Below are 14,994 nucleotides of genomic sequence, written 5' to 3'. Positions count from 1 at the left end.
GGTGTGTGTGGTTTTAAAATCTGGATGAAATGGAGGGAGAGAGGTTTTAACGTAACTTAGCAATTCAAACGGTCATGCTAACCGCTTCCTCTCATGCTTTTAATTCTCATGCATCCGTTTTTATCTGCAGCGATTGACAGTTAAAGCTCTGTCAAGTCTGCAGTCTCACTGCCCTAGTGCCCTGTGGTCATACATGAGCTTAGTGTAAAATTCCCCTGCTTTACGTCACACGGCAGTTTGTTTGAGTAGTTTTGTCTGAAAGAATCTTACTAGTGTTGAGGGAGCATTTAAAGGATTAGTTTATGACTTACTTTCTTCTGGGGAGCACGCATTTGCGTAGAATATCCAAGCCACTTTTTCAATATAATTGGAGTGAATGAGCACTGGAGTTGTCAAGCTCCAAAATGCCAAAAAAACATCATAAAAGTGGTTAATTTGTATTCTGCATTGTATAGTGTTCTGAAACCAGTGTTGGGGGTAACGCATTACAAGTAACACGAGTTATGTAATCGGATTACTTTTTTCAAGTAACTAGTAAAGCAATGCATTACTTTAACATTTACAACAAAATATCTGAGTTACATTTATTGACTAACAGCTCTCCTGTCCCCATGTTGAGAGAAATCGGGAGTACAGAGGCGCTGTGTAAACATGATGGTTATTCTAGACTGGTTCTAGACTAAATGTTAGCATACATTTACTTATTTACTTCTTCTCTTGTATGCTATTCTTCTCTATTCCAGAATGGCAGCACAGCTTGAAAGGCTTGTTTGTTTGAACTGCGCCATCTACTGTACAGGCGTGAATTTGCATTTCCTTCAGCCTGAGGATTATTCATTTCACTTTTGGTGTGAAAGGGCCTTTACATTTGCCAAAAATATAACTTTTTTTGTTGTTATAACAACAAACAAACAGCCCAACCCAGATGAGAAAAAGTAACACAAAAGTAATGCTTTACTTCCCATAAAAAGTAACCAAGTAACGCAATTAGTTACTTTTTAGGGAGTAATGCATTACTTTTAAAAGTAACTTTCCCCAACACTGTCTGAAACTATTACAATACCTTTGTGTAAGGAACAGAACTAAATTTAAGATCAAAATCTTGACTTTACCTCTCTTTCGCATGTTCATGCGAGTTTATAATAAAAAGTAGCATTTTCTGATTTGTGGATAACTCATTCTTTTTAACAAGAACTTTTCACTGAATCATTTCATCCAGTTCACAGAACTGTTCTGAATAATTCGCTCACAATTTGGACTGATTTGTTTCACCTCATTGACTCGGGAAGATTGTACGTGAATAACGACTTATATTTTGGACTGCTCGTCACATAAAGCAATTTTATGGCTTCAGAGGACTTTGATTACAGCATTTTGAGTTGTATGACTTACTTTTAGAATGCTTGTGTGATGCTTTTGTAAAGTTTGAAAGCTTCCCCATTATTTTAATTTGCATGGTAATGATTAGTATATTGTTTAAAATTCTTTTTTTTGTGTGTGTGTTCCTCGAAAGATTTTTGAATGACGTGAGGGTGAGTAATAAAAAAAAACCCTGATTTCTTAATGATCCTAATAAAACTTCTTGCTTAATTTGAGAATGAACCTGGTTGAACTGATGTTTAGCTTCAAAAAAAGATCCTTTCAGAAAAAAAAAAAAAAAAAACAGCAGTCGTGTTCTTGAGGTATCTCTGCTAAACTAATCTGTCCCTCAGGCGTCCGTTATCACCATTTTGCGACTTTTCGATTAAACAGAGAAACCATGGAGACTAAATGATCAATAACCACTGTCATGATTCCGGATTCTGTCTGTCGTAAATCTTCTGCCGGCTGGCGTCCAGCTCATTTCATTTCGCTCTTGCAGATTAGTTTCCATCTTACTCAAAACAGAAGTGTTTTGAGATGATAAATTATACAATCACAACAAATTTGTCAACAATTTCCGCAGCTCCTTGACACACTGCTGAGACCGAAGCGATCGTCTAGTTTGCATTGTAGTGCATTATCCTAAAAACACACACCCGAACAGACACTTGCACACACACACACAGTGCAGAAAGGTCTGTGGCAATGGCGGGGGAAGAGCATAAATCTTTAATATTAACGAGTCTTGCTGTGGCAGGAGACCCAGCAGCTTTGTCCCTCTCTCCTCTCGGCTCGCCTACGCTCCCTCGTCATTTAATTAACAGTAGGGAGATTATGGAGGCCCCAGGCCTGTGAAGATCTGATTTAAACATGGAAATGTTACATTACTGTCGCTCTTTTGGCAGAAAAAGGTTGGAGAGGATGTGAAAAGATTACTTTTCTGGCCCTCCAGTCCTCCACGTTAATGTAGGGTATCACAAACTACCTCACAATATATGTGTTGCGATACAAAAGTTGTGATTCAATACATTACAACGCTTTACATAATTGGATCACGATTTAAACTGCGTGAAAAGTGTGAGAAAGTGAAACTGTGGTTCAGTTGCACGTTTAGCGTCACCTTTTTTCCGGTATGGATTTGGCTATATTAGAAAAAGCAACTTTCAGAGTTGTCACTTATTTTGACTTATTTTTCGATCTGCTTCTTCCTTAATTCAGGAAATTAAATGAATGCGCAAATAAGTAAAAACTGATATAAGGATTAATTGATCATCAAAAATGTAAACCCCAACGGAACATTTTACAGTTTTATCAAATTAAAATAAAGTGAAGTTGATACAATAAATGATACAATAAATAAACAAACAAATAGATAGATAAATAGCTAAATTATTATGCGTTTTTTTTAAGTATTGTCGGCGCCAATAGCCTCGTGGGCAGCCTGCTGACATATAGCACTGTTGCACTTCGGGCGACCCGAGTTCGAGTCCCAGCTTGCGGACCTTTCCTGATCCCATCCCCCCTGTCTTTCTCCCACTTCGCTTCCTGTCTACCTACTGTCCTCTCATAATAAAAAAGGCAAGAATGCCAAAAATAAATTGTTAAAAAAAAAAATTTGGAGAGAGAGGGGGACGGGAGTTGGAGAGAGAGGGGGACGGGATCGGGAAAAGTCCCAAGCCAGTCAGGTTGCAGTGCCCGCAGGCTAGAAACCTGGAAGCATCGAACATCATGTGTTGCCCAGGCTTCCTGGAACCGAAGCAGTTAATGTTTCGCTGTAATTGGCACCCGCAGCTGCTCTCCAGTTCAACAGGGATGAGTTTGGAGCCTCTGCCTTGCGTGACAGCTGCCTAATTGGGCATTCTCCCCTTGTGGCAGGTGCCGCCTCCTCCAGTCGGGCTGCTGAAGAATGGCAGAGGATTACAGATGAGGACATGGTGACCCTCTCTACCTTCCATTGGCGTGGGGGATGGGGGGGCGGTGTGATGTAGTTCAATGCCGTTGGGTTACCAGGAGGAGGAAGTGAGGGTGGGGTTCTGCCAGGTGGCGGATGACAGAGTGTCACATGACAGTGTCAGTGTGTCAAGGGCGCAGATTTCAGCAGTGCTACAGCAACCTGTTTTTTTTTCTGTCGTTCTTTTTGAGGTTTTCACTCTAGTTTTATAGCTCCTGGCTGTCTTCACACTTCAGTTCAGAGAGGATGTCAGCTTCCTGTGTGTTCCTGTGTAGCTTCTCTTTCTATTTTCCAGCTGTGTATGAAACTGCCAAGGTGAGGTTGCGTCCTCTTGTTAGAGGCGATTAATGACGCTCAATGTGTAAAAAGCTAATTATTCCTGATGATGTAAAATGTGCTATTGGCTTCACTGTACTGCTGCCCTGTTGACTGCAGAGAAGAGGGGACTAACAGTACAGTGGCTAGCCTTGGCTTAGCAGTTAGTACATGTGCTCTCACACATTGAGCCCTGGGGCTCATGCGGCGATGTGATTTTGAATCCAGCTCAACATTTTCAAGTCCTGTTCCCCCTTCTGCCAGTCATTTCCTGTCATCTTTTCACTGTCATATCAATAAGAGTGACAAATTTGTTCAGAGATGTGGCCTAGCAGTTAGTTCGAATGTACCTCGGGTCATTTCCTGATCCCACCCTCTTCTGCCTATGGTTTCCTGATGCTTCTCCACTTTCCTTTTAAATGTAAAGATGGATAAATAAATTGTAAAAAGCATCATAAAAAATCATAAAAATTTATTTAAAAAAAAAAAAAGACTACCATTCAAAAATTTGGAGATTTTATTTGTTTTAAAAAGGTTTTTATCAAAGGTTTTTATCTTTTATCAAGGCTGCATTTATTTAAAACAGTAAAACCTAATATTGTGAAATTATTTTAAATGACTGTTTTCATTATTATCACTCCAGTCAGTGTCACATGATCCTTCAGAAATCATTCTAATATGCTGATTTGGTGCTCAAGACCAAATTCTTATAATTATCAATAATTAAAAGTTAATATTTTTGGAGGAAACTCTGATACTCTTTTTCAGGATTCTTTGTAAGTTCAAAAGAACAACATTTATTTGAAATGGAAATTTTTACTGTCATTTGATAAACTAAATGTGTCAAAAAAATCAAACCTTTGAACTGTAGTGTATATTAGAAAAAAGTAGGAAAAAACTTTTAATTATCAGTTTTAATTATCAGGATTACATAAGGATTGAATTCCAAATGGCCTGTATTTTGTTTATACCATCATGATTTTGACACTTTTATTGTTTTGATTGTGAAAAGATGATCGGGAAATGCTGGATTTAAATTGGTTTCCCTTGTTGCCACACCTTCAATACGTTTTTTTTAAAATTATTTTTCATTTTATTTTTATTTACTTTTTTATACTTTAGTGGAGAAAAGACACTGACACTGTTTATAGATGCTCAACGACCCTTATTAAAATCTTTAATTCAGTGCAGCCACAAGCACATTTAATCTGGGAGGTGGGCATTAAAGATTCAGCTCCATCCCTAAATTGTGATAAATTGGTTTTCTCCTCTGACATACCTTTCCCCTTGAGTGTTTATATAGGTGACTGCTCATGTGTTTCTTTCTGAATGTTTACTTTGGACGCATCTGTACCTGTGTGTGGTGGCGCAGGTGCGTGTTTGGTTTCTGTTTTGTATATTTCTGGCTGTAAGTGTGTCCACGTGTGTGTGTTTTGTGTTCAAACGGGACCGTGCAGCTGGGGTTGTACTCCAGGTTTGACTTTCACCTGATTTCCCCCGTAGCTATTTTGAAGTGTCGAGTGGAACGGCCATGTAATCTGTACCCTGACGTGTACACATAGCCTTGAGGGCGGCAGTGATCAGCCTAGCGGTTTTCTCATTCTCCCCCAGCCAGAGCAACCCAAGGAAAAAGTTGAAATGTGTGTTTGAGTGAACGTGTGAGAGCGTGATTGGGATTATTTGTGTGCATGTGTGTGCAGAGAGAGATTCATTAGTATTCTGCTGAGGAGTCCTGCCGGTAGAGCAAATTGATTACCACACTTCACCTGTCTGAGCCTCCCGAGATCTGCAGCGAAGGCGCCCGTTCTGTCTGCACTCGCATCGCCTTCGTAACGGAGGGCCACCCTCATTAGCCGTCATTAAACAAAGCTTATAGTTTGGACACTGTTGTCTTAAGTAGTCCTAGCATGTGTGAAGATTGCTGCTACAGTTCTTGACATGAAGATTTCTAGCGGTTGTTAAAGGTGTTTTGTTGGGAGGGGAATAGATTGTTTGTTTGTGTATTTGTGTGCTTTAAATTGACTCATCCGTTCAGGTGACCTTTTGGAGTAAGACTGCAGGAGCATGGGAATTCATATCTGTGCTAAACACTTGTGAAGTGTGGGGAAGAGTAAACCAGGGCTGTGCACCATTCAGAACGGAACTGAAAATGTAACTGAAAACTCGAAATTTCATTGTGAATTTGAATTTGAATTAGCACGATTTTAAAAAATCATATAACAGACAGACAACTTTCTTTAAGTTGACAGTTTTATAGGCCTTACATAAGGACATATGTATGGATCAACATGGAAGAACACTTCCCCCGAATGCCATTACCAGTTGAACTTCTTTGAATTGCAATTCAGTAAATTCAACTTACTATCACTGCAATTCCAGTTCAACTTCAATTCAGTTCAAACTTAGAAGTTGTAGAACGATCTTTAGGCCTGAGATGTGGTGTAGTTGTAGGAGCAGTGAGGAACAGGGTAAGATCTATTTGTAACTGCCTGTGTTGCTATTAAAAAGACAGCGGGTGAGTAGATATGGAGGAGTTGGCAAGTGGAGTCAAAGTGTTTCTGCGAGTAGCAGGAGCATGTGTGCGCGCTACAGCCACAGTGATAAGAGCGCAGAGTGAATGAGATGCTGTAATCGTACTCGGGTGGCATTTCGTTGGCATGTTCTGCCAACTTTTGTGCCAGCTGGAATGATGCGCCAGGAGGAGGAACCCAGGTGCTTTGTGTTTTCATTGGTTAAGTGCACTTAATCGATTAAGAAAATTAATAGAATCTCTGGTTTGAATTTAATTACTAACCTTATGCTGATGTTTATAAATTTGAACGTTCTGGAGTTACTTGTCATGAACCGAGCAGCAGAATTATAATGAGCTGTTGGCAATAGTGACCTTATGTGATCTTTTTTTTTTTTTTTTTTTTTTATTTAAATAAAAAAAGCATACATTTTTATGTAATGTTTTATTTTATTACATTGTCCCCCCCCTTTTTCATGGAAAAAGGGGGGGACAATGTAATGTCATGGAAACATTGAGTTTAGTCTGTAGGCAGTGTGTGTTTACTAATTGGTCATGTCTCTTTTGAATAAGCTCACTGTCAAGGGCATTTTTGTTTGTTTTTTCTTATTAAGTTTGTTCTGATTGACTTGGTTTTAGATTTATAGCAGACTCAGTTTGCAGAGCTCCATGTCATCGCAGCAGCTGTTTTATTTGCTCTACACTTTACTCCAAAAGAGGAAAAGTTCACTGATGTGGACGTTACAGTCGTGTTTGTTTAGGTAGCACGTCGCTCCCCTTATTTAATTTTCTTGAGCAATATTGGATTTACAAATTCTGTCCAGCATATCTGAGTGAGCGCCCATAGCCTGGCTGAACACCAGCTGCCTACGATAACATAATGGAAAGCGGTTCACACGGCTCCCTTTCCTTTAAGATTTCTTTAACCTTGGCTTACCTTTAACGCCGGGGAAGCGTCTGCCAGTCTGGTGTCAGATATTAGCGATACGCGCAGCAAGGACCGGGTTGTCACTTTTTATTAACACTGAGCGCTTTGCATGGACTCCAGCTGTTGCATGCACTGAGACTCAGGCGTACTTGACCTTGACTCGCAGCACAGTTCCTGTGGCTCACCCTATTTTTAATCATGCATTTTAAATGGTGCAAATGGATTATGGTTCCTTATAATGGGGATCATTCATTAACCTTTTTTTGTTAGGGTACTTTGTGGGACGGGTTGGATTCCAATTAATTTCATACCCCACATGTGAGCAATTGGCTTTGGATATCAAATCCCTGACATTTGCATCAAGAAGTTAGGCGTTCACAGTTAAGGCCATATTTTGTCCAGCTCCTCAGGGGAAATTGCCTCTCAGCCACTGATGATGGTTTGACCTTCCTGCTCGTGGTGTCTGGGTGAGCAAAGAGAGACGCCCTGCCATGATAAAGCTTCCTGTCTGCCGCTGTTCCCTTCACCACTGGCTAGTGAAATCACTTAAAATGCTGTTGGGTGTGAATGTTTGACATTGTCAGAGATAATGGATAATCACTTGCGGACCGCTGGAGGGAGAGAGATGGAGGGGAAAAAGAGAGAGAGGGAGAGAGAAAACATATTTTGTATTTCTTGTTCAGCAGGGTCATGTGCGGGAAAGACGAATGGAGTGTATGCTGCGAGATTGAATCTTAGACCAGTATTTCCTGTCCCTTGTGTGCCTGCTTCCTCTCATAATAATAGTAAATGATAAATATTCATATACTTATTCATAGTCTTTCTTGTTAGATTTTAAAGGAATCATTTACTCAAAAATGAAAATTCTGTAAATTTTTATCCCCTTCATGTCATTCCAAACCTGTATGACTTTCTTTTTTTTCTTTTGCAAAACCTAAAAGACATTTTCCAAAATGTCTAAGTGCTTTTTTTTTTTTTGTCAGTGTTGTCTTGTCTTGTTTTGGACCCCACTGACTTTCATTGTGTGGATTAAAACTCAGAAGAAGAAAAGTCATACAAGTTTGGAGTGGCATGAGGGTGATAAATGATGACAGAATTTTCATTTTTGGCTGAACTATCCCTTTAGTTTACCTTTTGTTTTCATGGACAAGATCTAATCTAGCTTGATCAGATTGTAGACCAATATTGATTTATCTTGAATGATGTGTTTACTTTATTGTTCTTATGGTCCAGTTTTTCAGCATGTCTGTTTATCTTCTGTTTATCTCTGTCTGTCCCAAGTTTGAACTTTTATTTGTAGGGTAGCAGCATCGCCATTGGCGGGAAATTAATCTTAATCTGGCCCATTAAGATTAGCGTGAGACGTCAGATGGCCCCGTTCTAGCAGGTTGCCCTCTTTGTTGTTAAATTTAGGTCAGTGGCCCAGGCTGATAATGTAACTGAGACTGAATTAGTTAATGAATTAGTTTTCCTCCTCGTTGTCCTTGCAGTCGTAACTTGTTGCGTCCAACCGTTGCAACTTAATGCAGTTTGCATCAAATTTAAATGCGTGTGACCTTGTGCTGATTCTCGCAGGATTTTCCTGTCACGTCATCTTGAGGATCTTAAGTTACTACAGCACATTCAGGATATTCCAGGCGTAAGCGTGTTGTTGAATTGCTGTAACAGCATCCCCAGCTCAAGGTCGAGCTTAACTCCTCAGCAAACCACTGAAACACGTTACCCCGTTGCTGAAGGGGCAGGACAAGGAGGGTAAGATGTTCTCTGGCAGCTGAGCACTGCTTTAGGGGAGCTGGAATCCTGTATTAATTAACCTTTGTGATGGTGGCCCTGACAGTGGGAAGTCAGGAGTGTTTATGGAAGCAGTTCTGACAGGGTTCAGGCCCGTCGAGCGAGCAGCCAGCGGTGCTGTCATGTTATCTGATGCTGTGGCTCTGTGGAGGAGCGGTCTGACAGGTGTGCCATGTGTGCCCCTCTACACCTGCCAGCCCTGCTGAGCCACGACTGGCCCAAGTATGAGGGGCTGCTGACAGCCGTTTTTGAATGGGTATTCACTTCTTTGGTCCTGTTATGCCAGGTAGACTGTCATATCTGTGGAAGAGGAAAATGCTTTATTTAGATTTTTGTCCTAAAACTTGTTTTCCTGGATTGAACAATAGTTTTTCAGTCATAATATAACTTAGTATTTGCTCATATCTGAAAGAGAGTGTGCTTATCAAAAAGAGCAGATCTGTGTTAATGTTTTACTTTGGGATGCACTGATAATAAATTTACTGATACAGATAAGCTGATAATTATTTTCATAAAATGGCTGATGACCGATAAATGACTGGAATCAAAATTCAATACTGTTTTTTGTCAAAAAGTAAATTTTGGCATCACAGCATTTTGTGAGTGACATTATAGTGTTAATTTTTTGCTTAATTTTCTGCTTAAGTGCAGCACGTGAGAAGTTGTCCTTCTTACTAACAAAGTTTAAGAAAATATATTTATTTTGGACATAGTATGAGCAAACACAGTCCTTGTGTTCTCTTAACTTTAAGAAACCCTTAAGATGTCCATTTACTCTCCTTAATCTGTGGTGATATCTGTGGTGAATGCTGAGCCTCATGGGAAATAATGGACATTTAAAGATCTTCTCTTTACATAAAAACAAACTTTGAGAGGTCCTAAAGAGGATTCTAAAAACAGCTGGGTGAATTTTGAGTGGCAATTGCTGAAGTCCCTATAAAGAGTTTGTCAAAAAGAAGCTTTGTGTTTACTCTGAAGTTTTCTCTTTTTTTTTTGCATGAATTTAATTAGTTCTTTTGTGATAATTGGTTTTGACAGAGACTTCAAAGAAAGTTACAGTGGTTGTTTTGATGATGCTGGGATGTTGACGCCTGTCACTCATGTAGTGTTTTCTCTTCTTGTGCTGTAGGTTCCCGTGTGGCCACGTCTTGAGATCAGAAGAGCAAGCTGGGAATGCTGAGCCTTTGGTTTCTCCCAGAAGAACTCCCAAATATAGAGTGTATGCTTCATCAGGACAGAGAAACCTTCTCATTCCTCTGATTGTGCTCACAACATCATTTTAAAGCATTCTGGATTTACTCATCGAATGCACAACAATGCCAGCTGGGTTGTCGTGCTTGACATTACAAATGCCCTCTGGTCCTATATGTAAAACTTCTTGACTGAAAAGGAACGAAATCCAAAGCGCTGCTGGAGTTCTCTGCTCTCATCATTTATGGCACAGATCTTACTAAGACATTTTCAGTAGTTGTAAAACACCACATCAGGGCATCCTGCTGTTGAACATGACTCATGGGGTGGAGTCTGGCCCTGAAACTCACCAGGATTCTGCTGCTTTAACATATCTGGAAGGTTTGCTAATGCATCCGGTCACCACTGGGCCTGCTGCCACTGCCACACAGAGATCAGAACCTGTCCACAACAACGTAGAGAATGCCAACAGGGTGACTAGGGTGTTTCAGCTCCCCAATCATGGCTCCCCCTCGCCAGACAAGAGTAGACCACCTAGTGTTGCCTCGCAGCACCTTAAAAAAGCCAGACTGCTTCGCTCTGGAGCGTGGAATGAAGATGACAGCCAGAAACGATCAGGCACTGTAGTGGAAGTGAACGGACAGAGAAGGGAGCACTACAAAGGAAGCCTGGATGGCTCTGGGCAGGGGGAGAGCACCTTGCTGGCTTCTCTGCTGCAGTCCTTCAGCTCTCGGCTGCAGAGTGTCGCCTTGTCACAGCACATTTCTCAAAGCCACAAACCGCTCGACAGGGAGAGCAGTGAAAGTGCTCCTGTTGATAAGGAAACCTACCAGAGTTACGGCACAGCGTCAGGCCACCTAAAAAGCCTCATGAGGAAAAGCAAGCAACAGAAACAAAATACCGTGCCTTACTGTCGTCAGAGTAACCAGAATCGAGGCTCTGATTCTCCTCATTCCTCTCAAAGCTCTGCCCAGAACACTAGCTCAGAATCAATGTCCTGCACAGAGCGACTCAAGGCTGTTGCCAATATTGTACGGACCAGATCCAGTCCGGCCCCTTCACCCAAGCCCAGTGTCGCTTGCAGTCAGCTGGCCTTGTTGCTGTCCAGTGAGGCTCATCTACAGCAGTACTCAAGAGAACAGGCCTTAAAAGCACAATTAACCAGTCGATCAGCCAGCGAGAGGCTAGCTGCTATGGCTACTCAACAAACACAGGATAAGAGGCCCCCCAGCATGGGGCAGCCAACAACCGCCCCAGACATGCTAAGCTCTTTAAATGTTCAAAACGGAACACTCCCCCCAACAGTGATAAATTCTAGCAAAAGAAGCCCATCCCTTTCCTCACCCACCATGAGACCCCCCAAAGAGAGACGGCCCTTCGACAGACATGGTCGACCGCCACAGAACTGCAGCAGCCTATTGCTCCTACTTCTCAACAATCACAACTCCCAGCAGCAGCTCACCAGAAACGGACACCTGGAGGATGCCGCAGTCCTCCAGAGCCGGGCCTCCTCCCAGCATTCTGACAGCGAGTACTCCAACCAGGATAACAGCCTGACCAAAGATAGCAGTGATGCTGAGAGCTTCTCCAGCTGTTCCCCCATTGACCTCTCCATGAAAAGCAGAGTGCCTAGCCAAAAATCTGAGCCCTGCTCTTCATTAACCCCCTCTGTGGAGCTCACAGAGTCTCTCATAAACAAATGGAAGCCGGAACCTTCCGTGCCAAAGGTCCATGAGGCCAAAGATCTGGATACCAGCCCAGACGTGAAATCCCATGAAAAGGTCACTCTAATGCAGTTACTGCTGGACCGCAGAAATAACGAGAAGGTAAACAAAAGTTCAGATAATCCTGGTTTGCGCCCTGACGCAGTAATTGGTAGCTTGACTACAGGCCCACTTAAACGGATTGGCACACCTGAGGACAGCAGAACACTGAGTCCTCTGGACCGACAAACAGCTACCTTCAGCTCAGTCTCCCCTTCGTACTCCTTCCCCTCGCCTCATGCCCAGTCCAGTCCATTAGATCTGTGCAAGTCTAAAGCTCACTCAAGTGAAAAGATGGTGGAGCCTCCGTTCAGTGCCAGCAAGCTACTACAGAATCTAGCCCAGAGTGGTATAAAGAACTTGTCACCTTCTCCCCCTCCTTTACACTCTCAAATGGCGACGAGCAGAAGGCAAAGCCCAGAACTTGAGCTTAACAAGCCTCAGGCCCTATTGGATCGACTTGTCATTCCAAACAAGCGGAACAGAGCCTCTGCACTAGATGGAGGTTCCCCTCCTGCTCTCCCACCTCACAAATGTAACCAATCACTCTCGGCGTCGACACAGATAGAAAACCTTCTCGAGAAGCGCACAGTACTGCAGCTTCTGCTGGGAACAGCTTCCCAGAAAGAAAGAACCAGTGGGCACAGATTCTTGGAAGTAACCTCAGGGGGGCTGGAGAAGCCTCAGACAGGCTCTGTCAACTGTGACAGCTCAAACAAGCCTTCACTGGACCATAAGATCAAAACAGAGCCAGTAGAGGAGAATTTTTCATCAGACAGCTCTGATGATGGAGTGTACCATCAGAGACGATCATCACAACACTCACCTATTGCTGAAGCACAGGACACAATGAAATCTGAGTTATGTTCTACAGAAACAGCTGCTAAATTTGGACTTCTCAGCCAGCTTTTGAAGCAGCAGAATGCTACCTACCATTCAAACCCACACACTAGGCACCTCAGGAACTCTGTAAAAGAGGAGCCAATGGATTTTCAGAGCCCCGTTCCTAAAAAAAGAAAACTGGCAGAGTGCCTAAGTAATGAACTTTGTCAACCATCTGGAGATACCACTGGTGACAATCTCGTGTCTGGAACACCTGCATTTAATGGTAGAGCCCTAGTAAAACCAAAAGAGGAGGAGGTAGTTGGGAGTCCCAAGAGCAAAACTTCTCTCTCCAGAGAAAGCCAAGGCTTCAATGTTCTCAAGCAACTCCTCCTGTCAGAGAACTGTCTGAAGGAGCTTACCCAGCCCCGAGGGACGCCAAGTCCCTTCATCCTTCAGGCAAACTGTGCAGCCAATGGGAACTTATCCCAGTCTGGTTTCCCTCACGAGTTGTCGAACTTGCCGTGGTACCCCTATTCTCTTAGTACAGGTCCCAAAACAGCACCCACACCTGTTGATACCACAGGGGGGTCGTTAGTTTGGGCTAACTCCTCTCCCAAAGCCAGTCCTAAACCAGTTAAAAAAGAACCTGAAGGGTCTCATGGAGAAACGTTTAGCAGGGAGGAGAGATCCAGTCCAGACTCACCCCCTTTAACCAGGTCTAATCCAATTCTTTACTACATGCTTCAGCGGGGAAACGGTCAGCTCAGACCTGAGATCCGGGATCAGGTGCAGCCGGCCCACTGTGTCATGGGTGCAAAAGTGGTGCCGCACAATGACTATGAGCACAGAATAAACTCTCCAGTCCACAGACAGACTCATAGCCAGAGAGAAGAGAGCCTAAACGGTTCTGTGGAAAAATGGTAGAACTGCTAAAGATGGAGAGAATCTGAAGAACTGCATGTACGGTCATTTGTCTATATTTTTTATTTTTATTTTTTTTTCATCTTAAAACAGAAACTGAATAAATTTATCCATGGAACATGGTCATTCACATTTGGTTGTCTGACACCGCTTGAAATGATTTCATTTTTAAATTAGTTTGATTTGTTTTTTTTATTATTGATGTCAGAATGAGATGGTCACATGATTCTCCATGATATAATTATTTTGCATACACATCTTTGAATGTTATTTTTTTGTATGTATGCTAAGCTAAATTCTTTGTTCAGCACAATGTAAAATGTCCACCACAAAAAGCTTTTTCTCCTTCCACAACTGAAATATTTATGAAGAACATCCAATTACGTGTATTATTGATGAATCCAGAAATGTTACTGCTAATTTCACACTATATTTATCTACAGCCAAATCAGGATCCTTTCCATTTTATTGAGGCAAAGAAAATTGTACAGCCTAAGCACAATATTGGATTTGTGGCATTGAAATGTCCAGTTATAAAGTATATTTTCTTACAGCTGAATTTAAAGGAATGGCAGTGTAATCTATCAGGTATCTTTCTTGTAAAGCTAGCTGAGGTCAAGAGGGTTCTCACATGTGATCAAAAGGATAACATTTACTGGAATGTTCCACAATCGTAACTTAGTCAGATTTACAGTGCTTTATTTTTCATCTGGAATGAAACTATAGCAGTTATGTGGTGATAATGGCATGACGTTTAAAAACAACAACAACAAAAAAAAACCTGAGTGTCATATTTTTAGCCAATGAAATGTATCTTTTTACAATTTTGTATAATTTGTTGTTTTGTATCTTATCTAAATATCCTGTATGTAGCATTCACACATTTACGGTGTTGGCAGGACTTTTTGAAAGAAATGATACAGTATGTCCACCAAAGCCGTGGCGTTTAATTATGAATAATATTTATGGACTGTAAATGTTCCAGGATACTGTGTGAATCAGCCACTCTACTGTGAGAAGGGATTGGAATTCAGTCTAAATCTTTTCTTTTTTTATGTTCACTTTATTTGAAATTATTTCAGGGTTTTTTTTTGTTGTTTTTTTTCTCAGATAGGCCCATCACTCGAGTCTTAAACGTTATCCTAAAAAAAAAAAATCAGATTTTATTCCACATTCTCTGTAAGATTCATTGTTTTGACAATGATTAGATAAATTTATGTAAATATTGCTTTCAAGATTACTATTTTGTATTGGTCAAGACATAAAAAAAAAGTTTTTAACGTCTTGCAGTGTACATATGAAAACTGTAATAATGTACATAGGGTACTGGAGGACGACACTTTTCTGCATGTCTATGTTGTGCTAACGATAATCTTTGTTCATCTACTGCTCTGTCCGAGGCTCTTTGCTGCCTGTAGCATGCACACGCATGGGGAGT

At 41.5% G+C, this 14,994-nt stretch overlaps 1 protein-coding gene across 5 annotated transcripts in view; it reads left to right on the top strand.

Annotated features, from left to right (window-relative positions):
- Nucleotides 1-14,994, top strand: part of nrip1b (nuclear receptor interacting protein 1b) — a 65,513-nt gene that overhangs the window by 50,135 nt on the left and 384 nt on the right. For 3 of the 5 annotated variants that reach the window (XM_051909464.1, XM_051909463.1, XM_051909465.1), the window contains one exon: nucleotides 9,986-14,994. This exon is cut by the window's right edge and continues 384 nt beyond it. In XM_051909464.1, the coding sequence (XP_051765424.1) occupies nucleotides 10,362-13,559 (3,198 nt within the window). In that variant the 5' untranslated portion in view covers nucleotides 9,986-10,361 and the 3' untranslated portion in view covers nucleotides 13,560-14,994. Of the gene's footprint in view, nucleotides 1-2,996; nucleotides 3,297-3,399; nucleotides 3,629-9,985 lie in introns of those variants that run through there. The other 2 variants (XM_051909467.1, XM_051909466.1) reach the window with 2 other exon arrangements.

This window comes from Ctenopharyngodon idella, chromosome 10 (assembly GCF_019924925.1).
Source record: "Ctenopharyngodon idella isolate HZGC_01 chromosome 10, HZGC01, whole genome shotgun sequence".
NCBI classification, from domain to species: domain Eukaryota; kingdom Metazoa; phylum Chordata; class Actinopteri; order Cypriniformes; family Xenocyprididae; genus Ctenopharyngodon; species Ctenopharyngodon idella.
The sequence above is the reverse complement of the archived record's forward strand: the minus strand, read 5'-3'. Positions and strand labels throughout refer to the sequence as shown.